This window comes from Diorhabda sublineata, chromosome 6 (genome assembly GCF_026230105.1).
Source record: "Diorhabda sublineata isolate icDioSubl1.1 chromosome 6, icDioSubl1.1, whole genome shotgun sequence".
Classification (NCBI taxonomy): domain Eukaryota; kingdom Metazoa; phylum Arthropoda; class Insecta; order Coleoptera; family Chrysomelidae; genus Diorhabda; species Diorhabda sublineata.
This window is the reverse complement of record NC_079479.1, coordinates 12,176,300-12,203,049: the sequence shown is the minus strand read 5'-3', so window position 1 is coordinate 12,203,049 and position 26,750 is coordinate 12,176,300. Positions and strand designations below refer to the sequence as shown.

Below are 26,750 nucleotides of genomic sequence, written 5' to 3'. Positions count from 1 at the left end.
TTATCTAGATATCAATACATCCTCGTACATCTCTACATAATAAAGCTCCTTTTGATCTTTGTTAACATCTCCGTTTCCTTTTATTCCTTGATGAGAGAGCACATAATATAAATCTAACATCCAAGACGTTGTTTTGTAGTAGATGCAGTTGATTCTTCATTTGTAGCTTCAGAGGGTTGTTTGTATAAATATTATTCAAAGAACTAAGGGATCTTTAAAAGACTGTTTTCAAATTTTTTTGTAGGCTTAACGATTGAATTTGTATCAAGGCTTGTAGGCATATATTTCTGTTGTACACTGTACACAGCTCACGTCGGGTAATGTATATAATAAGGATGGTTTAAGGGTGACAACAGTACTTCTAACTTCATTTGAAAGTGTATATTTTATCTTAGAACACATAGAGAGTTTCGAGTGAATGTTCTGAATGGAGTATGGAGGTTTCCGTTAGAAAAAGTTAAACGTATGTCGATTATCGGAAATTTAATCAGCCTTGGCGGTGGAATATCAGCCTTTGATTCCAGAATGGGAGAAATCTGTATGTCTAGTTGTATGATAAAAAGGATAGTCGATTGAATTTGTGAGTTTTCTAAATTCAGTCTATTTTAGTATTTTCTGAGTTCTAGCTACCAAACAAGTCTGTTTTCGGTTATTTTGTTAAAGTAATTTATACATGGTACTGATTAAAGATATGGGTCTGTAAAATTAACTAATATTTTTTTCCTGTCTTCAGAATGAGTACAATATTATAATACAATACAATAATACAAAGAGTAGACCAATATTATTGCGATTCTTGGCTTCTACGTCGGGTCGTTCTTATAGTGTTAAAGACTTCCTGCTAACCAAAGCATTATCCACGAGTTTTATGTTGTACAATAAGTTGTTTCTGATATATTGTTTTGCCTCCTAGAATCTTTCAGCTTGAAACACAGGGTCCCAAAAAGCTGCAAATTAGTTTATGTCTAACGTTGATTTTATTTGCCAGGGGTTATTCAGATCCGTAGATAGGATGAGGCTAAATTTACCCCCTATAAATATTGTAGTATTCTATCAAATTTAATTTTTTACGTTTCAGGCCAAATCTATATATATATATAAAAGAAAGTCGTGTTAGTTACTCCACTTATAACTCAAGAACGGCTGAACCGATTTAGCTGAAAATTGGCAGGGATGTAGTTTAGAGCCAGGAGAAGGACATAGGATACTTTTTATCCCGTTCGACAGCATTCCCGTGTGACTTGACATGAAACGTCAGTCACTATAAAACGTGGTATAACAAAAAAGAATCAGACTTGGAATAACAAAACGCAAATGACAGCTATGTAATTGACGTATAATGACAGATATGTAATGACGTATGGATGACAATTTGATATTTGTAAGAAATCAATAATAAAACTATTTCTATTAAATAAATAATTAACAATTATAATGTAATGATAGTGCCATTGCCCATTCGTAAAAAGTGAAGTGAACTATAAAACTCGGTATGGTTGAAAATTTGAGTTTTTAGGTGAAGTGAAGTTTAATTAATAATGCCGCGACCAAGACGATCGAATCTTTCCTGACAAAGCCGTGATGCAAGAAGAATACGAAATACTGCAAATGAAAGGACTGAAGAAGAACAAGAAATTGCACGTGAACAGCGCCGCGATAGTATGTCTCGACTTCGTGCTTCGTGCTCGAGTCCGTTCAGACGTTCTACCCAACCGATTTGCTTAATTTTTTTTTTCAATGAAAGGTATTGATGCACAGAACAGCCATCAACCATCGGATTTCATCTAATTTTCACCATTCTCAAGTTATACTCAAATGCGATTTCCCCCTGTACATTACTTATGGGAGTTTTTCATATACACACGCTCTATCCTCAATATGTCAGATTCTATTCAAGATAAAAACTTCGTTTTGATTTAAGAACACTCGCTGAAACACCTTCTTTCTTTTGAGTTTTTGAACACTTAAATCGGTTGAGTTGTAGAGGAGCTAGGCGTGTTCATTCAATGTGGAGTTATGGATTTTTGTAGGTTTTTGGCAATTTTTCTACATTCTACAGCTACGGAGTTCGTTCTTTTCTATTATAATGATTTCTGATACTTATTTAATGGATTCGATGCGAGCGAAGCCGCGGGTAAAAGCTAGTAGCAAATAAAACTAATCGCGAGACACTCTAAAGTATTTATAAGAAGATATTTTATCATATTCCATTTATTTGAATAATGTATGTGTTGTTAATTTACAGTGGGTTTTGGGTTTGTAGTTGCAAATAAATTGAGTCCAATCTTGATCAATGTTCGATTTATTGAACAGGATTTCAAAGTGCGTTCAAATAACAATAATAACGGAATAACAATTTCGGAGCACGTTTTTCTTTCGCCTTTCTTTTTGCTTGTGTCACTATTACATGAAACTGTCAAAAGGTGCTTGTCGCCTACTAATTTTTAATAAAATCAGAATACATTAGAATACATAATTACCAACTTTGACTCTATATAAAACAATAGTATAGTGTGAAGTTGGATAGGGTCAAGGTTGGGTTGGGTTCGGTTCGGGTCAGCTGTCAATTGATCAATTCTCAACAGTATGGTATTCCCCTACATATTTTTTGTAAGTTTCTTCTTAGTTTTACTTTCTCTTCTCATTTTTAGAACAAATTAATTGATTAAAGCAAAGGTAACCACAAGTTTACAGGGTCCTTCACGACGAGCTGAATCGATATGCATATAGGAAAGTACTACGACTAGTGTTCCGAAAATTAGCTTTTCATGGGTTTTCCGAAATGCTCGTTTCAGCTAAAATAATTTCGGTTTTCTCAAACTTCCGGTTATACCGAAAGTGGACCCAAACTTCATTATTTTTAACGGAATGCTGTGGTTTTTATTAAATTTTTGGAATCTATGCAAAATTTCAATATAACTTTATATAAGGACTAGACTATCGGGCAGCGAAGTAATATTCTGCTTAAGCGATCTATAAAACGGCAACAGCGCTATTAACGTAAAGTATTGATATACGACTGATCGACTAAAATAGAAATAGAGTTTTAAATAGACTGGAGGCAAGACGTTGAACTATTCGAGTGATTATAAACAGTTTGTGATGTTGTGTAACATTCCAATGAAAAGCAATAAAACAAATAATTGAACACCTAATGTATATGACTTCAATTTTATCTTATCTACAACGTAATTTTAGGAAGTGTGAAATACAAAAATAGTTGATAACATAAATACGTAACAAGAAAAAGTATGAAAGATAACAACAATAGTACTATTCAAGGCATATTTCAAGATTTGATAAAAAATATTCAAATAGACAACGAAGTTAAACATGTATCAGACGAATTTTCGAAGATATCTTCTTGTTCAGAGAAGGTATCTTTTGTGTACGCGCTTTTAAAACGATATAACCTTTTACCTGGATTAATTGTCGACGAGAAAAGAAACGAAGTTGCTATCAAATTAAGAGAACATGGAAATCAAAAATTTAAAGAAAAAAAACTGAAAGAGGCGTTAGATTTATACACCAGTAGTTTGGCGTACGCCGAGAAAAATTCTGAGCATTATCCAAAAGCGATAGCAAACAGATCCGCAGTATTATTTGAACTGGAATTATATGAAGAATGTATAAAGGTAAGTGGTTATCTTCGTTATTTTATTAAATTTTATATCGTCCCCACTGAACCAAAATGTTATTAGCGACAACAGACTTGATATAATATAGGAGTCGCCAATTTAGAATAAATTCAATAGTTCAAATTCACATAAAATAATAACGTACGAGGTCTGGCTATTAAATAACGAGACTGCGCGCTTACATGACGGGTGGGATAAATAAACGAATAGTGCGTTGGGTATCTAGATATCTTGTCTATGCACGTCCCAAAACACGTTTCCGTCACTATTATGGTATTTGTGCAATAGCGGTATTTTTCCCGTGACGAAAAACAGGAGCAACGTATCAATCTCAAATTTCTCGTTAAATTGAAAAAGGCTTCGACTGAGTGCTATAAATTGTTGCAAGAAACCTATGGACACGATTCTCTATCTCGTGCGCGTGTTTTTGAGTGGTGTAAGCGTTTAAATAAAGGCCTAGAGAGCCCTGAAGATGACAAGCACCCAGATCGCCCTTCGACTGTTCCAACTTCGGAAACAGTAACCAAAATCAACCAAATTGTGCATACAGATCATCGAATGAGCATCCGGATGATTGTCTTCCAGCACTGCTTCGATCAATTGAAAAAACGTATGGAGAGGTGTGTGGCGAGGGGAGTGGAGTATATTGAAGGGGAGCATTCGAATGTAGGATAATGAATAAGCAGTCTGGTTATTTAATAGCCAGATGGTAACATTAGTGTATGAACAAGTTTGCAGATCCAATAGGCTGGTGCTGATAAAATCGCAAAATTTTCGGACTTTTTTCAGTTATTTATTCAAGTTAATTATTTTTGTGAGGAAAACGTCCCCGTAATTTTTTTTAAATAATAGTCGAATATATAAAGCTAGAATTATGCGATCCTGACAATTGTAACAGATTATATACTATTTCAAAAAATTTTATTGCGTATCATCGTTCCTAAGCGTTCTAGAAAACCTGTAAAAGTTCTGGAATTTCATTTTTAATTCTGTATTCATAATATTTTTCCTGGAACCTCAATTTCTTCGTTTAAATGTTGGGCTTTACCTTACCGCAACATGTTTCCATATTTTCTTTTTGTGTTTTCCTTACTAATATTTTACCAGAGGAACAATTCTCAAATAAAAAATATATTTTTTGGAATATCAGTTAATTTAGAACCAATTCTTAATTTTAATAATGGAGGTTGTTGGTTGGGTGACAGAAATGAAAAAGTTTTGTATACGAGGATATATTGAAAAATTCTTAGCCTACTATAGAACCAAACAAAATTTCAATGTCAAAATATTTTATTATTCGACATATTCTCCTCTGAATTGGTTACATTTATTACGGCGAACTTGCAACGTCTCTAGACCTTTCAAAAAAAATGTTCCTTCTTGCTCTGCAAACCAGACCTCCACAGCTTTTATTACCTCCTCGTTGGAAGAAAATTTACGACCTTTTAAAGTTTTTTTCAGTCGAGGAAAGAGATAATAGTCGGAAGGAGCTAGATCTGGTAAATAAGGGGGGTGTTCTAGTATTTCAAACCCTAAATCACGAATTTTTTGCATGGCAACATGAGATTTGTATGCAGGGGAGTTGTCATGCAAAAACAAAATACCTTTGGATAGCTTTCCGCGTCTTTTCTCTTTAATTTTTTTCCCGTAAAGTGGTCAGTATTGTCGAATAGTGACCTCCAGTTAGTCTTCTTCCCTTATCCAAAAAATCAATCATAATTACTCCGTGGCAATCCCAAATAACTGAAGCAAGAACTTTTTCAGCAGATTTTTGGATATGAAACTTCTTAGGTCTTGGAGAACCAGAGTGTCGCCATTCAATCGATTGTTGCTTTGTTTCTGGATCGTAGAAATGTACCCAAGTCTCATCCATAGCAACAATTCGGTTTAAGAAGTCAAATCGAGCACAGATCGAACGCGATGCTTCTACCCTTGCACGCTTTTGGTCAACATTCAAACATTTAGGGATCCATTTTGCAGCATTTCTTCTCATGTCCAAATTAACGTGAACTATATGATGAACGCGTTCGTATGAAATATTCAGTGCTTCAGATATCCGTTTTATCCCAATTCGACGGTCTGATAAAATCATGTTAAGAACTGCATCGATATTTTCGGGGACTGACACAGAAACTGGCCTTCCTGATCGGTCATCATCTTCAATGGAAAATTTAACTCTTTCGAAGCTTGTAGTCCAATTTTTCACGGTTGCAAACGGAGCAAGGGTATTAAGCATATCTTCGTAAATCTGCTTACTTCTCAACCCTTTTAAATACAGGTACTGATGGCTGATGATGGCTCGATACTCCAATTTTTCGATTTTCACAATTTCGGTGGACATCTTTTTTCTTTTAATTTATTGCGTAACTCTGGTTTACTTTTTTGACGTCAAACTTTACACTAACACTTCTAATAAGTTATTGTTCGTTGCTATGGTAACGCAATATTTTGTTTATGCATGAAACTGGTCTAGACTAACTAGATATGGATACATCCTCGTATCAAATCAGTTTTGCAGTGATTTTTGTGCTGTTACCCGAAGAAAAATTCTTCAAAAAATGATTTACAGCATTTAAGTTTATTTTTGTTAGAACAGAAGGTTGCTTAAACGTATTATAGGAAGTTATATATATGGATTTATATAATTTAACTTGAAATAAATATATATATATATATATATATATATATATATATATATATATAATTTAACTTGAAATAAATATATATATATATATATATATATATATATATATATATATATATATATATATTGATTGATATATTGATTCACTATGAATCTTTTATTTTTATGATCAATTTTCAAGAGTCGTCACAGGACAGAGTTCAGTCGTAGACTAACTATTTAAAAATATATTTCATTTCAAGGTCCAACTCTAGACTATATTAAGTAAAAACACATGTTTTCTTGAACAAAGATCATAGTGCTTGGTTATACTTTTGGTATAAGGATAAACAGTCGTTTTTACAAGTCATGTACCTGAGGTCATAAAATCAAGCCTATACCGGCCTTTCATTCAAACTGCACCAATGTGTCTTAAATGTGTTTTCTAAAAACTTAAAAGCAATAAATTAAAATATAATAGTCCTTTTAAATAAATATTTCTAAGAACCAAAAATATATAAAGTAAATGTTTAAAAACTAGAATTCATTTTTGCTCAGAGTCCAACACATATACATAATTTCAATTATTATCAATATATTTTTCAAAACCTGAAACACTGTTCCATGAGACATTTTTACATTTTTACAAAATACTTTCATAGAAGTATTTTGCATGGTTCTTACTTTTATCTTTTTTACGTATCATCTTTGATGAAAGATTGATAATATAATTATTTCATAATGAATTCTAATTATAAAGGTATCAGAATTAGAACGGATATTAAAAAATACCATGCAAAAATTTCTAATTTTTAAACATATCAGACCAAAATTTCTCAGACTTTTAAAAATTATCTGTTTAATAGTTTTTTATCTGATGTATAAAAAACTAACAAAATAATGCTGCTGTCTTTCTTTTTCTGGCACCACTGTACTACAGTACAATTTGGCAAATACAGGAAACGTACGAGAGGCACAAAGTTAAAATGAAAAATTATTCGGATGACAAAGAGAGTAATATGCGCTTGGTGAATTAGTACGGTAAATAATCAAAGTACTAAATTCAGTACCCCAGAATAAAATATATTATATTCTATCTCGGTATTCAGTAAAAACAATAAAAGTAGGTACCCACGCACTGCGTATAAGTATCCATGAGTCATCAAGAAATTATATGAATTATGATTTCACACACATTAGTTTCACCTCCTCTGAACCCCAAGTCACGTACCAGTTTTGAATAATTCTCTGGAATTTGTTAAGAGTAAAACTCATTTTGTATAAATACTTCAAAGAATTACAATGAATCGATAATGGAAGAAACAATATAAAAAGTAATAGAGACATAATATCCAATAATAATTACCAGGATATGAAGAAAGAGGTATTATACATGAAAGCGGTATTAGACAGACATTAGGGGTAAATAGAATTAATAATATGGAGTAAAACATTCACGGATTCTTAATATTCCAGTTAGATAATTATTTCATACGGTGGCTTACCACTGACTTTCGACGTATAGTGTTTACATTGGTGATTTATTTAGTATCCTTCAAGCTTCAAAATTTATCCCTCCTCTCCATAAACATTTTGCCATATGTACTGATTTTCTTTCATCCATACAGTCAATCACAGTCCACAACATTCGCGAAATCTACCAAACTCTCATTGCTCTTGATAAAACAGACTGTATTATAAATCAAAGCAGTATTAGACAGACATTAGGAGGAAATAGAATTAATAATATGGAGTAAAACATTCACGGATTCTTAATATTCCAGTTAGATAATTATTTCATACCTCTGGAATTCATCCATAAATAAAAGGTGAGCTTCGACCATCAAGAGCCCTAACTACTCGGAAACGCCTTGGACAATGTTTATAAATAATTGGCCCCTTTTTTGAACGATTTCACCTATATAGTATTGACGCGATTATTTCATTTATTGTCAGTAGCCTTTAGATTAATTATTTCAAATTTTAAAGTAATAAAAATATCCAAAACAACACTACTTACCTGCAATAGATGCAGTTTTGCAACGTGTTATTTTATTTTATGGCCCCCGCGATTGCCCAACTTGAATTCTTCAAATTATTTCCTATGGAAACACTTTTAAATTAACGTAAATCGCTATAATCATTATCTACTTTTTTGACGTTTTGTAACAGTTAAGTTCATCAAACTATTCACAAGAGGCAAACATAATATATATTGCCAACACACACACATTATATTAAAGATGATGATTCATTTAATTTATTTATGTAAATTTGTTTTCGTAATTAATTTGGATTGAATCATTTTTAAAACGAAAGCATACATTTGAGTAGCAATAGGTATTGCAAGCTTGTAAAGGCAATTTATGACGTTATTAAAAGCACGTGAAGTGAAAAAATCGGGGTGTTTTAATGATTCTGATTTGATACTAAAGAAATCCCAGAGCTACACAAGATAATTTCGCTAGTGTCTCAAAGTGTCACAGAGAAAACATATTTACTTTCTGAATGCCAAATAATGTTTCCAAATTAAAGTTGTATAAAATTAAATTTCATTGAGTTATCGACAGCTTATTATGGAGTTATGGTTAGTGTTGGGCAAAATTATCGATTAATCGAAAAATAATCGATGATTGTATCACAATTGAAAATTTTATTTTGTCTACTGAATCTGACATTTTTTTAGGACATTGAAACAGCTTTAGACCACAATTACCCAAAAGAATTACAGCCGAAGATCATTAAAAGGAATGAAATCGCTAAATCCAAAAAGACAACCAATGAAAAAATACATTATTTCCAACAAATTCCTGTAATACCAAAAGATTCCCAATCAACTTCAATTCAAAGCGCTTCGAACATTTTAGAAATAGAAATATCAGACGTGCAAGGCAGATACGTAGTAGCCAAAGAAAACATCGAAATCGGTGACGTTCTAGCTGTTGAAAAACCGTTCTGTCATGTATTAGCTTCAGAATTTTTCACTCATTGTCACGAATGCTTAAAACTTTGCTACAACCTGTTACCATGCCCGAATTGCACGCAGGTACTATATTGTAGCATAGAATGTCAAAAAAATGCTAAAATCTATCATGTATACGAATGTAAAATATTAAAGACTTTGCGGAATTTGAATTTAGATAAATTGAAGCTTTTGCCTCTAAAAATAGCCATATCGGTGAAAAACAGTTACAGTTCAATTAGTCATATTAATGAGGAATCGGAAAGTTTTTATAGGTCCGACAGATATAAGGAAATTCACAATTTAATTTCAAATACTCAGTCTCGCACGGTAGCTGATTTATTTGAAAGGTCCACGACAGCAGCTATTGTTTTCAATTTAATACATAAACACACGAAATTCTTCAATTCAGTACTAGAGGAGAGCATTTTCAAAGAATTATATTTAAGGCATTTGCAAATTGCTCCATGTAATTTCCACGAAATATCAGAGTTACATCAAAATCAAGACGATTATTTTGAAGCCCAAGAAATAGGTGCTGGTGCTTTTTCGTTTTTGAGTCTGTTTAATCATAGTTGTAATCCAAACGTAGTTAGACACTGTTATGGAAATGTTGTTGTTTTAAGAGCTATTAGAAGTATCCACAAAGGTGAACAACTCTTTGATAATTATGGGTAAGTTTTCACTAGTTTGACAAGTACGTAATCTTCTTGATTTTAGGTCTCTTCTGTTTTAAAATTAGTTTTTTTTAATAATTGACGTTTAGACTTTTATTTATCAAAATATGATATTTACACTGACAATTTGCGTATTTATATCAATCAAAATAGAAATGTATTTTTTCCTTAGTCCTTACATATCAAATATGTAACAGTAATTAATTAAATTATTTGTAGTTTTATTAGAATTTACAAAATAGAACTATAAATTTTACTTAAATTATTTGAATCTTTCTTATCATTTATAGCTTTTTTGTTCTTATGAATTAGAACTATTTCTAAAAATTCTATCTCTTTGTTTTTTTTTGGAATCTCATAGTTCGTTTATGCAGTTTTATTTTTATATCGGATTGATGACCTTTTAGACTATTTTTTAAATACTGAGATGTCTGCCCTATGTAGACATCGACACAATTAGTACAAGGCACTTGATATATAATATTACTTATCTTTTGGTGTTTCAGGATTTTAATTTAGTGAAAAAATAATAAACAGATATTACAATCAGCTAAAAAGCAAAGCAGAAACGAATCATCAGAACATAAAACATTTTTCCTTGCCATATGTACGAGGACTTTCCCAACAATTATCGAATTATTGCAATAAATATATTAGTATAATCCATAAAGGACATAATACTCTAGCTAAATATTCCACTAAATTAAAATCTAAAACACCAAAAAGCAAAAGAAGTAATATTATAATCAAGTGCCTTGTACTAATTCTGACGCTGTCTACATAGGGCAAACATCTCAGTATTTAGAAAATAGACCAAAAGGTCATCAATACGATATATAAAATAAAACTGCATTAACGAACCATGGAATATCAGAAAAACAAATTCAATTATAAAGACTCAGAAATTCTTGGAACGGAATCTAATACACGAAAAAGAGAATTTTTAGAAATGGTTCAAATTCATATGAACGAAAAAGCTATAAATGATAAGAAAGACTCAAATAATTTAAGTAAAATTTATAGTTCTATTTTGTAAATTCTAATAAAACTACAAATAATTTAATTAATTACTGCTACATAATTGATATGTAAGGACTAAGGAAAAATGAATTTTGCTTATTCGAACTAATTTCTATTTTGATTTTATTTTTATCTTGATGTTCACGATGCAAGTATTGATTGATATAAATACGTGTTGTTATTTTCAATGGATTTGGGTTCTTTGTTGAAAAATGATACTTGTTCTGATTAATAAAACTCTTGCTGAACAATCGTCGGATTGTTGCTCAATACTTAAAAATTCTTAAAATTACAAATTGGTACACTTTTACTATTGTGCTTTATATTTTACAATTTGACTGACTTCTGACAATTTCTAAATTAAAAAAAAACGAATTCACAATCTTTTGTGGCGATTTTCTGACTTAAAGCTACTTGCGTGTACGTTGCTCAACGTTATCTTGCTGTGCGATGGCTGCTCCGGTGTCGCTGATTTATAAGTTACGTTGACCGTGCTGGTTCTGACTCTCTGGACTGCTTTTCTCGACTTTGCGGTTGCTATCCTGTCCTGACTTCCAAAGAAACCCTTTCACAGCTGCCCTGGGTCCATAACCTGTTGTTATTTTCAGTGGGTTTGGGTTCTTTGTCGAGAAATGATACTTGTTTTGATTAACAAAACTCTTGTCGAACAATCGTCGGATTGTTGCTCAATACTTAGAAATTCTTAAAATTACAAATTGGAACACGTTTTACTGTCACAATTTTTATGTCATACTATCACTTAAACATATCTAAGAGTGCTTATCGCCTGCCAACTTAACTAATTTAAAAATTAATATAAACATAGTTACCAACATTGACTATATAAAGTATAAACAAAATAGTGTGTGATAGGGATAAGTCGGTTCAGCTGTTAATTTGATCAATTTTCAACAATACGCAAATTGTCAGTGTCAATATCATATTTTGATAAAGCCTTAAAGTAGAAACGTCAATTTTTTTCTATCTAACTTTCTAAAATTATTTAAGACAACTAATTTTAAAACAGAAGAGGCCTAAAATCAAAAACATTTAGATGCATTAAAATGTTTTATATAGAATTATAAATTAGTCCAGTTTGTCAAAGCTAAATTAGAAATATAACCGATTATAATGATTTTCTACTATTAACTCTGTTAACATAGGGGAAAACCGAGGTGGGAGAGTTGAACCATCATTCAAAATTGTATTTAAATTAATTTGATCGAAACGTTAAATCGGCCAATCACTATTTTGCATCATGGTTGTTTTACGAGTATTTGGCAATTCTAATGTAAACGTGTGTTACGTGTTGAGGAGTGATTTTTAAAAAATCTGAGTATTTTTGTGATTACTGTCGTGTTCATTGAGGTACGTATTGTATTTTACTATCATTCTTTTATAAGATAAATGTAATTTGAAGTGTTTTTGTATGCTATAAGCTAATTGTATAACTAACGTGAGCAGGATCCTTGCACGATGGTGGATGCGGGAGACATACTCAGTGTTCGTGTTTCCCTTTCTTACATCTATAAACGTAGTTTCAGTTAAATGTTTTTCAGTGTCTCAATTTTATATTTTTTATTATGGTGCGTCCTACATGAAAAAATATACAAAAACAAAATTGAAAAATGCAAGAGATTAAATTGAAGGAGGCGCTCTTATTGGAAAAATTTCAAACATGTATACGAGATCTGTCTATTAAATAAGGAGACTGCGCGCCTAGAGGGCCCCCTAGACGGGTGGGGTAAAAAACGAGTAGTGCATTGGGTATCTAACCCATTCAATACGGAGAGCGTGCCGGCGCGCTCTTCGATTCCTTACCCATTGACGGTGCGCGTGCCAGCACGCTCTCCTTTCCCTTCAGCAATGGCGGAGAGCGTGCAGACGCGCTTGTTTCCCTTCACTATACAACTGCAAACTATCCATTACGACCAAAGAACTCAGCTTTGTACTCCCGTGATTTTCGAAGAAACAGTGTACAATACGCTGTTTACCGTTTTAAAATCGGACAAGTGAAAGTGTGCCTTTTTTTAAATGTCATCCAGAGAAAAACCCCGGCCCGGCCTGTGCAAATAAACCCCCCTTGTACTTAGTTGACTGTTTCGTAAACTATCATAAAAATATGGAATTGTAATTGTGGTACATAAGTGTATTGTTTGTAAATATAATTTTAATTCAATTTATATAAATCTTCTTATATTAATTTTAGTAAATGAGTCTACTGTTAACTGTAAATATAATTTTAACTTAAAAGGTTGTTTATTTATTATATTTCCTATAACAAATTTATTTGATTGACAATAAAAAAAGGTGAAATATGTATATGATTTTAAGTAATCGTTAACGTAATTAATATACACAATTACATTTTTTGAAAATGCCGTTTTTGATTGTTAGTTTAATTTTTCGGTCTTGGAATCAACAACGAATTAGTTACAAGGTAAGTCACGAAGTTAGGCTACCCGCTACACAGGTGAACTCATCACTGACGGAAAGCGTGCCGAGACGCGCCCACTTAATTATCGGAAATAGGACCTTGAGATTTTTTAAATTCAAATTAATGTTAGATCAAATAATTTGTATCAAGAGACCTTTCCGTCAGAGCCAAAGGTTTATCTCAAATAGCTCCGTACTTCGTGCAGTAACGGTTTGAAACCAATAGGGTAGGGGAGTATATCGAAGAGGAGCATTCGAATGTAGGATAATGAATATCCAGTCTGTTTATTTAATAGCGAGATATCGTATGCAGAATGGTAACATTAGTGTGTGGACAAGTTTGCAGATCCAATAGGCTGGTGCTGATAAAATCGCAAAATTTTCGGACTTTTTTCAGTTATTTATTCAAGTTAATTATTTTTGTGAGGAAAACGTCCCCGTAATTTTTTTTAAATAATAGTCGAATATATAAAGCTAGAGTTATGCGATCCTGACAATTGTAACAGATTATATACTATTTCAAAAAATTTTATTGCGTATCATCGTTCCTAAGCGTTCTAGAAAACCTGTAAAAGTTCTGGAATTTCATTTTTAATTCTGTATTCATAATATTTTTCCTGGAACCTCAATTTCTTCATTTAAATGTTGGGCTTTACCTTACCGCAACATGTTTCCATATTTTCTTTTTGCGTTTTCCTTACTAATATTTTACCAGAGGAACAGTTCGCAATTAAAAAATATATTTTTTGGAATATCGGTTAATTTAGTGCCAGTTCTTCTTCTTTTAATAATGGAGGTTGTTGGTTGGGTGACAGAATTGAAAAAGTTTGTATACGAGGATATATTGAAAAATTCTTAGCCTACTATAGAACCAAACAAAATTTCAATGTCAAAATATTTTAGTATTCGACATATTCTTCTCTCAATTGGTTACATTTATTACAGAGAACCTGCAACGTCTCTAGACATTTCGAAAAAAAATGTTTCTTCTTGTTCTGCAAACCAGACCTCCACAGCTTTTATTACCTCCTCGTTGGAAGAAAATTTACGACCTTTTAAAGTTTTTTTCAGTCGAGGAAAGAGATAATAGTCGGAAGGAGCTAGATCTGGTAAATAAGGGTGGTGCTCTAGTATTTCAAACCCTAAATCACGAATTTTTTTCATGGCAACATGAGATTTGTGTGCAGTGGCGTTGTTCTGTGAAAACAAAACACCTTTGGATAGCTTTCCGCGTCTTTTCTCTTTAATTTTTTCCTGTAGAGTAGTCAGTAATGTCGAATAGTAATCTCCAGTTATTGTTTTACCCTTATCCAAAAAATCAATCATGATTACTCCATGGCAAACCCAATAAACTGAAACAAGAACTTTTCCAGCAGATTTTTGGACACGAAACTTCTTAGGTCTTGGATTATTTTTGTGAGGAAAACGTACATTCAAGTATATTGAAGGGGAGCATTCGAATGTAGAATAATTTTTCTAATAAAACCCTGTTTCGTAACCAGTCTCGTTATTAAATAGCCAAATCTCGTACTATAGATAAGAAGTACATTGATTCGATACAAAATTTATGAAATAAAAATTCATAAATTTTGAGAAAAAACAGTCAGTAAATAGCGTCGCAGATATTTACAATAAGCGTAAAGAAACTACTTGTTAATTATTTATTACTGTACATTAAAATACCTTTCGGTTTGACCTGGAAACAAACAATGCAGTTGGTATTTTAATCTGCGATAGTGAATTCAAAAATCATTCCTAGCAGCTGGACAAGAAATAACTCTGCCGGGAAAGATTGGTTTCAGAGTGTCTTTTCCAGATAGAAGATGCGAAACAAAAAAAATAGGAAAAGCCAATATATCTATAAGAAATAGGGAAAAGTAAGAATAAGAATTACGGTAATTATACAGAATTTTATAACAAAGATGTATTAATAGTTCTTTTGATAACATTAAAGAGAATCCTGACATGAAAGATCTTTGCTGCTTTGTTTATCAAACGTAAAATGCGGTTTTGTCTTTTTTTGTGGTAGATACGGAGTATATTTATGAACTTTAGGTAGGGCATACAGAAATATCGATGATTTCATTTACTACGTTTTCAGAACAATATTAAATTTATTATTCTTATTTGATTTAAAATAATTTTGAGACTAATAAATTATGCCAAATTATACTAAATAAGTACAAGAATGTTTGTTTGTCGTTTTGTTTATTTTGAAATTATTATTCAAGCTGAAAATGACCTCCAAATCTAGTAAGTTCAACTCTTTCTATGCCCCGGTTCAAGTGCCCCAGTTGATGAGGATATTTAACTTATATCTCAAAGTTTATTGAAATTCTAATAAAATTCACTAGCATAAGTTATGGCGAAAAATAAATGTATTTTTTATGTAAAAAGCGGTTCAACTCTCCCGGACTCCCCCTACTCTATGATACCATTATGGTAAAACAGATAAAAGAATTATGTAGGTAGTACTCAGTTAGATTCCCTGAAATTAATTCATAAGGAAATCAAAAGTAATTGTAGGTAGGATTTGTAATAATATTTAGATAATTAACCGCATTCATTTGAAGAGAACATTTATTTATAAATCAAAAACCACCGTCAATATTTTAGTTCGTAACACGTTGCATAGCTTCCATAAATAATAACTCAACATCTTCCATTTTCAACGTGGATTTATCATTTGAGATCATATTGATTTTATAGGGTTAAATTCAAAATTGTAAGGTGGCAAACGTATTACTGAGTGTTGTGTTTCTCTAGTAACTAAAATTAATAGTTTTGCTTGCGACAATTTCAAATCACATTCTGTATTAATCGAGGTGAACCATTTTTAATCACAGCTTTTTTATCCACCGTCGTTGGATATGTATGCAATCGCCTAATATGATAGGATGCATTGACCCTGCAAGCCTTTTCATCCAAACTACTTATTCAAACCAGCCTTTAAAAACCTTTGCATCCATGTAGTCAATGGTAACCTTTAACCTGTTTTTGTTTCTGAAGAACTACAAACTATTATCGACAAAACCGTCTAAGATCTGCATATTGTCATGCCTTTTTCTGCCCATAAATCTTCGGTTTTTCATTTCTTTTGTTTGTAATTTCACGCAGATATTTAGATAGCCAACCAATTTACTGCGCTGCATAAACTTATTTATATACAACAAATAGAATTCTACAAAGTTCTAAAAGAAAAAGAAACACAAGAAATAAATAAACAGAATTATTTAAAAGAAATACTGTAATAAACCGCCTTCTATAATAAAAATTTCATCAAAATCTCGTCTGCCATTTATAAAAAACAGGCACCGCGCGAATTCGCCGAACATTCTCATAGTCGTTTGGTGTTTGTCCGAAATATTGACTAAATTTCTAGTTCCTAAATTTCTTCTAATTACAATTTCAATATTAATTTTGTTTAAAACCTTTCACTGCGACGCCCTTCTATAGTCGGGCCAGTGAAACTTTCCCGGCTTTGCTTGCAGACAATACCTGAAGTCGGGCGCAAGATTTTCATCATCTGACTGCTGCAACTGATTAAAATAGTCCCATAAACGCATTCTAAAGAAATATATAAATCTAAAAAGTAATACTAGCAGTGAAAAGGTTAAATAATATTTTTTGTTGAAATGTTCGAAGAGGGTGTGGCTTGCGCTAACCCGAGTACCCGTTTTTGGACGCATTTTCAGCCCTCGATAAAAATTATAAATATTAATCCTACAGTTCCGGGAGCTATGACAAGTGAAGAATATCTCAAATAGTTTTTGAGATATAAGCAAAAAACCAAACCTCTTCTTTTTAACTTAATTGTTTATAATTTTTGTAATATTCGCGAACGCATCTACAATTATTTCAAAAACTTTCTACATGTCATTACGAATCGAATGACACATCACGACACTTTGAACTGTACAAAAGCACTACATTTATTTGTGGACCACTTCGTTTTATAATAACAGTCTTACCCGCTTCTCGAATTGGCTGCATCTGCTTCTCTCGACGAATTTTTTTGAAAATAAATCTTATCCATGGAAAGTACTTTTCTTTACAAATTACAAACTAATTATGTGTGTAAATCTGCTTGAGGGTACTCTTTAATATTTTTCATTTTAATATGGTTTTCGGTATGACTACTACTCAAATTTTTCTCAGAATTATTATCAATTTCATACAAGCTGTTCTTCAGTATCAAAAGTATTGACAATTTCTTCTAGTCGTTCCTCAGTCTAGATCAGGGATGGGGAAAGTACGGCCCGCGGGCCGTCTCCGGCCCGCAAAGCGTTGAAATCCGGCCCGCGACCATCAAACAAAAATCAAGTACAGCTTTCTTATTATCCGAAATTACATTATTATCAATTGGCAGTAATGGCAGTACACGTCGCACATAAAACAACATTGCGAGCGCGGACGGGTATATGAGCGAAAACCGAAAATGAAGCTCGAGTAGATGCGTCTACCCATTTGAAGCAACTATTTCTGAACACCAGCAAATTGGATTTTATCCTCATCTAGGACACAATACCCAAATGTAGTTTCCCACGCCCAGAAAATAATGGCTATGTTTGGTACAAGCTATTTGTGCGGACAAACGTTTTAAGTAATGAAACTAAGAAAAAATTGTCTTCGTAATAGGCTTTCGGATGACCTCCTTTTTTCATTGTTAAAAATTCATCATCACAATGGAGCCGGATCGTGATGAAGTCATGTAGAAACAAAAACAGTTCCACATGTCACTTCCGCAGCTTACTTGAGTTCAATTAATTGCAATTAAAAATGTTATTTTTCAATATTTCATAATAAATTAGTGTTTCAGAAAAATTAAAACAATATTCTTATTTTAGTATATAATGTAATGCTACTTGGCCCGCCATATATTTCATTAACAAAAATTGGCACGCGAAGAAAAAAGTTTCCCCATACCTGATCTAGATATTTGCAATTTCTTCGTTAGGAAAAAGAGTAGATGCTATTCCTCTTTTCGCTTTAATGAAAACTATGCAGTTAACATATTCTGTATATCCTAGTTGGTCCTCGCAAGTGATCCTTGTGTTTGACTGCGACAAGGCTTTTCATGAACTATCTTAACATTTTTTCACATAGCGCATATTTCGGATATGACTTGATTACTAAATTATCTACCATTATCTGTTTACAATATTGCTGGTGCACCAAATGTTAAAAATATTGGAAGAAAGTGTTACGCTATTTCTTCAGCTCCCTTAGGCCCCTGCAGATCTATAAAATCGACGTTGCAACTCTTTAAGCATACGTGAGCTTCCTCCGTAGCCTAGTCTGGTATGAGTTTCATATAGTGTACTGAACAACTCCTCATTGGTAACATCGTACCGATATTCGCTTCTACTGGTTTTAAGGGTACAATTAACTTCTATCCGCCTTTAATCTTTAAAAGGTCAAAGCATTTGTAATCCAAAGGTATGTTGCTTTTAATTTCAACAGAAACCACCTCTCTTTTCGATGTCCAGCAGAGAATATCTGTGATTGTCGCCATACATCGGAGAGGGTCCGAATGTACAGAAATGTAAGGAAATATTCGATCTTTTATCGATGTATTTGGTGTTATTGACATTCACCTGAAAGTCGACATGGAAGTTTATTTAGCTGACCACTAAGATCTCCAGACCTTACATGCTTAGATATTTATTTGTGGAGCCGTATACATACACCAATAGATCCACCGGTGAATGTCGACATTCTCCAATTTCACATGACTTCTTATAATTGAATGGTTTTTTGAGACCCCTCAGTGATTAACTTTGTTCATAAACAACTAAGGCAACTAAGAACGGCCGTAATCCGTATCTCATGAACAGATTATATTACAGCTTCAGGCGAAAAAACTTATAGCAAAAGTGGCCCCGAAAAACACGTGGAAATGATTTTCAGAATTTTAAGTTCATTACTACAAGAATCGAATTTTGCGCATTTTTCATTTCACTAATTTTAGTCTCTTCAAAAAAGAGTGGGAACCTTATTATGAAAAGAAGCTTGTAAGTACAGTTCTGCTCAACCGATTATTATTTATTTGATGTTTGAACGAGTTTCTTTGCAGCAATATAAAATATATTAATTCTAAGCAATTTAATAGCAACGTGAATGCTAGAAGGCGATGTTTCATATATATTAGTTATTGTGGAATTAGTTCTAAACAAAATAATAAGAAAAAACTCGCCGCTTTTTATAAAAAGTATATCAAACGTGCAGCTAAATTTTAGAATTCCATTATATCGGGACAGGGCCGGCTTCACGGCCTATGTATGTCTTGAACTTGTTATACTATTTTAAATTGCACCCATAACATATAGTTCTACACCAGAATCTGAAGATTCGAGATTTTGATATCGTCATTATGCTACAGGACGTTTCTGAAATATACGAATTTTGTGAACAGATGTGGCTAGGTCTAGTAAATCGCCATAATACGCACTACTGGTCCGAAACGTATCTCCGTTCGAAGCAGGAGGTCCAAAATAAGGGCTGTTGGTCTGTAAATATATTGTACGGGTTTCTAGGCGGACAAATAAATGGGCAATTTTTTTAATGAAACATTTAATGGACGAATAAACTTAGACTTATTAAGAAACGAATTGACACATCTTTTAGAGGTCATACCATTGGCTATTCGTCGTAATATATACTTACAACATTATTCCATATTTGATCGACATTTTTTAGATCAAACGTTACTTGACATGTGTCTTGGACATGGAAGTTTATTTAGTTGACCACTAAGATCTCCAGACCTTACATGCTTAGATACTTATCTGTAGATAATTTTTGATTTCCATATGGGCAAATCAGCCTGATAGACGTCGAAAGAAAAATTCTCGCCATTTACACATTTCATAAGATATCTCGGGACAGAAAAAATAAATCGACTTGGGGTTTTCGCTACTTTAATATTAATTTAATTCAGTAGACATAACCTAATTAAAATTTTCAACCTTCAATTTAAATTATTTACGTTGTTAATTAAATTATTCAGATCATTTTGTGTCGTTAGACTTGAAGGAATTTTTTAATAACAAGGTTCCCACATCCTCCCACCTCTTATTTAAAGAGATAGACAAAAACTTCTGGAATGAAAATTGTGCAGAATTTGTTGAAAAATCCGTTTATAATATATAAAGTTCCACTTAATTGAGTATATTTTAAAACATTTTGCTTATTCAATTTTATATTTTTAAATACGCCCTTTAGTGGTAGACCTAAAAATAATTTACAATAATATAAACCATTCCTGAGATGACCGACGGCCGTTCTTAGTTACTCACCCGGTACATGTAAATGCAAAGTATTTGATGTACTTGGTCAATTCTAACTGATTAAGGGAAGGAGTAGGACATCGGGATGTTCTTTAATCTTTAAAGCAATTTTACTGCATGTGTCGAATGGTAAATGTGTGTAGCCTTGCCTGGCGTCCGGATAAAGCAGGCTTTTTATTTGTGTGTCCAGCCAAAATAAACGGTGTCTGGCTTGTCCAGCCAAAATAAACGGAGTCCGGCCAAAATAAACGGTGTCCGGCTAAAATAAACGGTGTCCGGCCAAAATAAACGGTGTCCGGCCAAAATAAACGGTGTCCGGCTAAAATAAACGGTGTCCGGCCAAAATAAACGGTGTCCGGCTAAAATAAACGGTGTCCGGCCAAAATAAACGGTGTCCGGCTAAAATAAACGGTGTCCGGCTAAAATAAACGGTGTCCGGCTTGTCCAGCCAAAATAAACGGTGTCCTGCTAAAATAAATGGTGTCCGGCCAAAATAAACGGTGTCCGGCTTATCCGGCTTTTAACATTTAGCAAACGAGCTTGGTCGAGCGTAGGCGACGAGAGTCGGTCGCTCAAGCAGGCTCAATTTGCTACATTTTACATACGTACAGAAGAACGAAAAAGTATTAGCTTCGAATTAAACATTCATTTTAAGCAAATACTTTTTTAGACGACGCCATCTGAAAGTTGTTCGATCTGTATTCATTTACATACCGAAAGTTGCGAAAGCAAATGTTTTTCACCACCTGCAAAATTTCAAGTTTTTTGAGCACTAACGAAGGAAAAGTTGATTTTAAGAAGCTGTTAGCACATATGATATGGAACCCATTTTAAATCGATGAAAGGTCAAGATTGCTTTTCAGAATTCTTAACTATTTAGGTCAGCAATGGACGAAAGAACGCAACAGATAACATGTTGACACTGTTGCCAAAATGTTGGTTGTAGAATTAAATTCAAAAAATTTGACGTGCAAGGATTTTTACAAATACATTTTGAAACAATTAAATTAATTAATTATTTTTATTGTGTTACTCAAAGAGAAGTTTTTTTTTGTTTTATTGTTTAACGTAAAGAGAAGAAAAGGTAAAAAGAGTTTTTCAATAAAATATTTTTTCATTTATTTATAGGTATCATTTTGCCTTGATGCCCAAAGAAACCCGGAAAACTAATTTAAAAAAGCAATATTACTTCGAGTGCAACTGTTATGTGTGTGAGAATAATTGGCCCCTACTTCACAATTTACCAGCGTTAAAATATGATACAGGAGTAACTGATACAGATATCGTTCAACTAAGAAGAGGAGATGAAACAATAACGACGAATATAATTAGAAAACTTCTACCGAAATTTAAACAATTAGAATCAATTCAACCGAACAGATTATTTTTTGAAATGCAAGAAGTCCTGAAGCAATGTTATGCGTTATCAGGAAATATTAGAAGAAAATAAAATATCTAAAAGGATAACTATTAAACATATTAAAATTATTAAATTAAAAGAATTAGTCTGGCAAAGTAATAATTATGACATCCAGTTCAAGTCGTTTCGGTAATAATTGAAATGGAGATATCCAAATGATAGAAAAAATAAAACAATTTTTAGTTTTTTAGGGGTAAATAATAATTGTAACAAATGGTAATTGTATCATTTACCCCTCACAGCTCCAATTACCTTGAAAATTTAGTATCACAGCTCCGATAACTTTCAAAATTCAATATTCAAAATCTACTTTGGTGTATGAATTGTAACCAAGTCTTTACCAGCTATATTATGAGCGGTTTCTTATTGGGAACGTGGCAATGAAACACCAACGTGGACTAACTTTAATATATTTTCCGAGCTTTCGAAATATTTCAATTATTCAATATTTCTATCAACGTCACTTTGAATATTGACTTTTGAATTCTATGAATCTAAAATTTTTATAAGAATTTATACAACTCAAAACCACCGCAAATCTTAATTAATTATTTCTCAGTCGATGAGTCGATGAGTAATCGAAAGCTCGGAAAATACATTAAAATTAGTCTACTCTTTGGTATTTCATTGTCACGTTCCCAATAAGAAACCGCTCATAATATAGCTGGCAAAGTTTTCGATACAATTCACTTCAAAATATCAAAATATGATATTTGATAAAAAATCACAGAAAAGTCGAAACGTCAAATTTTATCTTTCTTCCAAAAATTATTAAACAAACTAATTTTAAAACGGAAGAGACTTAAAATCAAGAACATTTAGTTGCTTTAATATATCAAAAGAAATAAGAAATTGAAGAAATATATAGCGTTTTCATGAATTATTGAGATTTTTTCAAGGGACTGGCTGCGTATCAAAGATTTGATCTAAGGTTCATATCCATGCTAATTTCGCGGGAAATTTGAAAATAACTCGAGTAATTTTAAATGCTCGAAGCTAGTTGTCGCATCAAATTGTGAATGAAACTAAAGTATTATGCAAACTACTTTCATTTTGCTAACATTTCAAATTTAAATATTGTTGTTTACAAGAAAATATAAGTACCTGAAATAAAAATACTGTTTAAATGAAGTATTTTGTAAAATATTTTGGTTTCATTCAGAATTTATGTGACAACCAGGTACGACCATCTAAATTTCGCAATTAAATGGTTTATATAAGATATAGGTAGATGCAATATTGAAACACAGGATGATTATTTTAATTTTTATTTTGTTTTTGACATTTTGTAACTATATCCACAAACAAAAAATTTTCCTTCACACTTTAGCAGGCTTAGGACTGTCAACAGTGAGATGTTGGCGTCTTTAAAAAGTGTTTCTGTTTGTACAACCTAACCTAACCTGCCGTTGGGGTTTGTACCAATTGGTTCAAAACGAATATCACATATTCTATGTGATGATAATACTGTATCTGCAAGCATTAATTTGGGGTTATTTATTCTTTGCAACCAAATTCTGCCAACGTCTTCATTCGTAGGAATGGAATGTCTATAAAAAAAGTAAAATAAGGATAAAATCATTAAACAAAATGATTTCCTAAATACAAATTAATGAAGTTAAGAAGAAAAGGGTTATTCTCGTATAGATATGAACTTGATTTCAATTTAAATATTTTTATGTTGATAAATAGTAAAAATCACCTTATCGCTTGCTTATTCGTGCATCCTGGTACACAGCAGGCTTTTTCTCGTTTACTCATATTGACTAAGTAAACACGACAGCACAATTCGCAACAAATAATAACTTTCAAATGCACAAAAATGCAAATAGCTAATAAACAAACAATATCAAACACCTGTGCAAGATGGACGTTGTTCATTCAATAATCTTGGTTGCTTTGGTAAGCTTTTAGATGTAAACCGATAACATATATGGCGTTGAAAATCGTCCTAAGCTTCTCTTATTCCAGTGCACAGGCCCTGTCCGGAATCGTTTTAGCTACACTGCGCGCCAGCGAAAACAGGCCACCTCAAAAATTTACGAAATTGTTCAAATTTTTACATGTAGCTTATTTTTGTTGTAATAAATGTATGATGTATTTATGCAATAATGCAACACAACAAGAACGGAACATTACTAATTGTGCTGTAAATAATAATGTAATTTCGTTTTATTAAAATCCATACATTATAAAGTGTAAATCCATATCCATTAATTTTTTGCATCAAATATATTTTATGAAAAATAGCAAACAATATACTAATTCACTTTAGACTAACAGCCACGATTATGGTCTAATTTGACTTTACTTGATCCTACTATACTAAGCAATTGTTGAAATGTTTCCTTATTCATTAACAGATAATTAAGATGCTATTCTGGATCCCCAAATCGTCCATATTGCAACAAATTGTTTCTTGTTCTTTTCCTCGATAAATGTCCCGGACCATAGATCTTTTTCTTCACTTTCATTTTCTCTTTTATCAAAAGAAGGGTTAACAGTGAAACAGTTCTCAAAAAGCAGTCTGGCACCCAGCATGTGCACAGTTTGTGAAACTGTAACATTTCGAAAACCCACGTCTTTGCTGTCAAAAGCCGAATCACTAATCGTATCTCACAGTCAGCAGGCTGATCGATTCTGTACTTACTACGAGGCAACAGTACAAATGCAAACGGCGTCGTTTGACGAACCAAACATGTTGGGATGATGTCTAAATTCTTAAGGCCAAATAAGCAGAAAATTCTTGCCTAAATTTTCACTTATGATAGAGTACAAAATCGTGAAACTCAATAGATAAGGTAGTTATGTTGAGGCTACGAAAATCTTTAACCATTCTGTCAACTGGTTGAATAACGTAGTCTGTAACTTTTATCCTAAGCTGCGTTTATCATGCATATTTTTCGGCCATCTTTAAACTTCCGGCATAATCCAAGCATATCATCACTCATGCAGTATACACTTGGTTCAATCGTCTATAATTTAAGATGCACTATTCCTTTTTGCTTTCAGGAAAATAATCACGCTTCGCAACTCAAATTTGGCGGGAGAAACAAATAATAGCAGCTCTGTTTATATGGCTGTAGCATAACGCAGAATGATGCTTTCCTGTCGGCAATGGCGAAGTTTATAGTGCAAGAGTTTGCAGTAGCGTAGAAATCGTATATTGGCAAAGAAAACGTCCACCGCGTGCAAAGGGACGCTGCTATATCAAAACAAATATGGCTGCCGCAAGGCTTCGACGATTAGCGTTGATTTTAATATTTATATTTGATTAGTATTTATTAAAAGTGATAAAAATGTTGTTACCGTCTTGGAAAACGTTGTGTAACTATACTGATGCAGCTCCGTCATCTCGAAGTATTATTGAAGGTGAAAGAGCTATTAATTCTGGTTTCATAATTGTATGTGGAAAGACTTGCAAAGTTACAAACAGAATCGACTTATTTTCATTGTGTTTACGCACTAGTGGATTGGCTTCCGAGCCGCATACCATAATAGGAAAATTGTCGATTAAGAGTAATATTAACAATAGTGGAATTCATAAACAAGTATCCATTAATATAACCAGATTTGTAATATTATTACTCTCAACTTTCTGTTTACTTTTTCCCTTCTTTGAATTTTCACTCCTCACTGCCACTTTCTCTTTATTCTTAATGTTGCATCTGGTATTCTGAAAAAAATTGTGTGTGTCAGCTCCGATGCACGACTGGAGTTTACTCCTTAAGTTCGATAGTCTAACCAGACGCAAAAAGAGTTTATTTAACTTAAAAAAGATTGATACTGTATAAAAGGGTAAATTTTAACCGACTTTAAGAAAATTGATAAAAAGAGGTTTTTATAAACATTTTTTTAAAATTATTATAATTAATTTTTTATTTAAAATATAATATTATCTTAATAATTAACAAAAATGGTTATAAAAAGATAATTATATATTATAATAATAAAATCTTTTACATACAATAATAAATAGTACATGAAAATTATTTAAATAAGCTAAAAAATAACTTTTCGAAAGAAAATTATATAAAAACATTATTATAATGAACAAATATTGTCGATTTTTCTGATAATATTATCGAATTATCTACTACAGTTGTTAATATTTAAAAATTATTTATAAAATAAATCATAATAACGTGGAAGAATTTATAGACATCGACAAAAAAATTAATTTTTGGTTAGGTTAGAAATTTTCTATTTTATGTGGATGCGCTCGATAATTCATATTGGGTTGATTATCTAATTTTATGTGCTGTTTTCAAATATATATTTATATGAACTACATCGATAATTATTAAAATATTTAATAAATACAAATTGCACATGCTCATACATATAATACATGAATTATAACGTACCTTGCAACCACGTGTTTGTTAGATGTTCCGGCAATATCATCTACACCTCTTTCTGCCATAGTTATTTGAAAATACTTTCAGTTCACTTTAGCGGAACACAATGATAAAAATTAAAACTTCACAATAACAATATTAATCATTGACATTTATAATAAAAACAGCAATATAAGTATGTTGACAGTGACAAATTAGAAAGTTGCGCATCATAGGGTGCGCACCAAAAACGTAACGAGATCATTCATCGATAGATTTTACTCCTCACATTTTTCTCATACCGGGCCCCTTATATATGCAAATCGATTCTTAAGGAGTAAATTC

General features: G+C 32.3%; 2 protein-coding genes across 2 annotated transcripts in view; one reads left to right on the top strand and one right to left on the bottom strand.

Moving 5' to 3' along the window:
- LOC130444877 (succinate dehydrogenase assembly factor 3, mitochondrial) overlaps nucleotides 1-8,771 on the bottom strand; it is a 31,570-nt gene extending 22,799 nt beyond the window's left edge. Inside the window, exon 1 of the mRNA XM_056780216.1 lies at nucleotides 8,282-8,771. The gene's annotated coding sequence lies outside the window, so the exon portion shown is untranslated. The remainder of the gene's footprint in view (nucleotides 1-8,281) is intronic.
- On the top strand, nucleotides 3,041-24,845 carry LOC130444874 (SET and MYND domain-containing protein 4-like). Its single transcript, XM_056780212.1, has 3 exons — nucleotides 3,041-3,635; nucleotides 8,948-9,897; nucleotides 21,774-24,845. Exons 1-3 carry the CDS (start codon nucleotides 3,252-3,254, stop codon nucleotides 22,093-22,095), a joined length of 1,656 nt encoding a protein of 551 aa, XP_056636190.1. The 5' UTR covers nucleotides 3,041-3,251; the 3' UTR covers nucleotides 22,096-24,845.
- Nucleotides 24,846-26,750: the final 1,905 nt, after the last annotated feature.

Bases quoted from the DNA above. Each gene is read 5' to 3' on its own strand.
- LOC130444874 (XM_056780212.1), top strand. From the start codon at position 3,252: ATGAAAGATAACAACAATAGTACTATTCAAGGCATATTTCAAGATTTG. The intron at 3,636-8,947 runs GTAAGTGGTTAT...ACATTTTTTTAG, and splicing joins TATATGAAGAATGTATAAAG to GACATTGAAACAGCTTTAGA. The intron at 9,898-21,773 runs GTAAGTTTTCAC...ATTTATTTATAG, and splicing joins CAACTCTTTGATAATTATGG to GTATCATTTTGCCTTGATGC.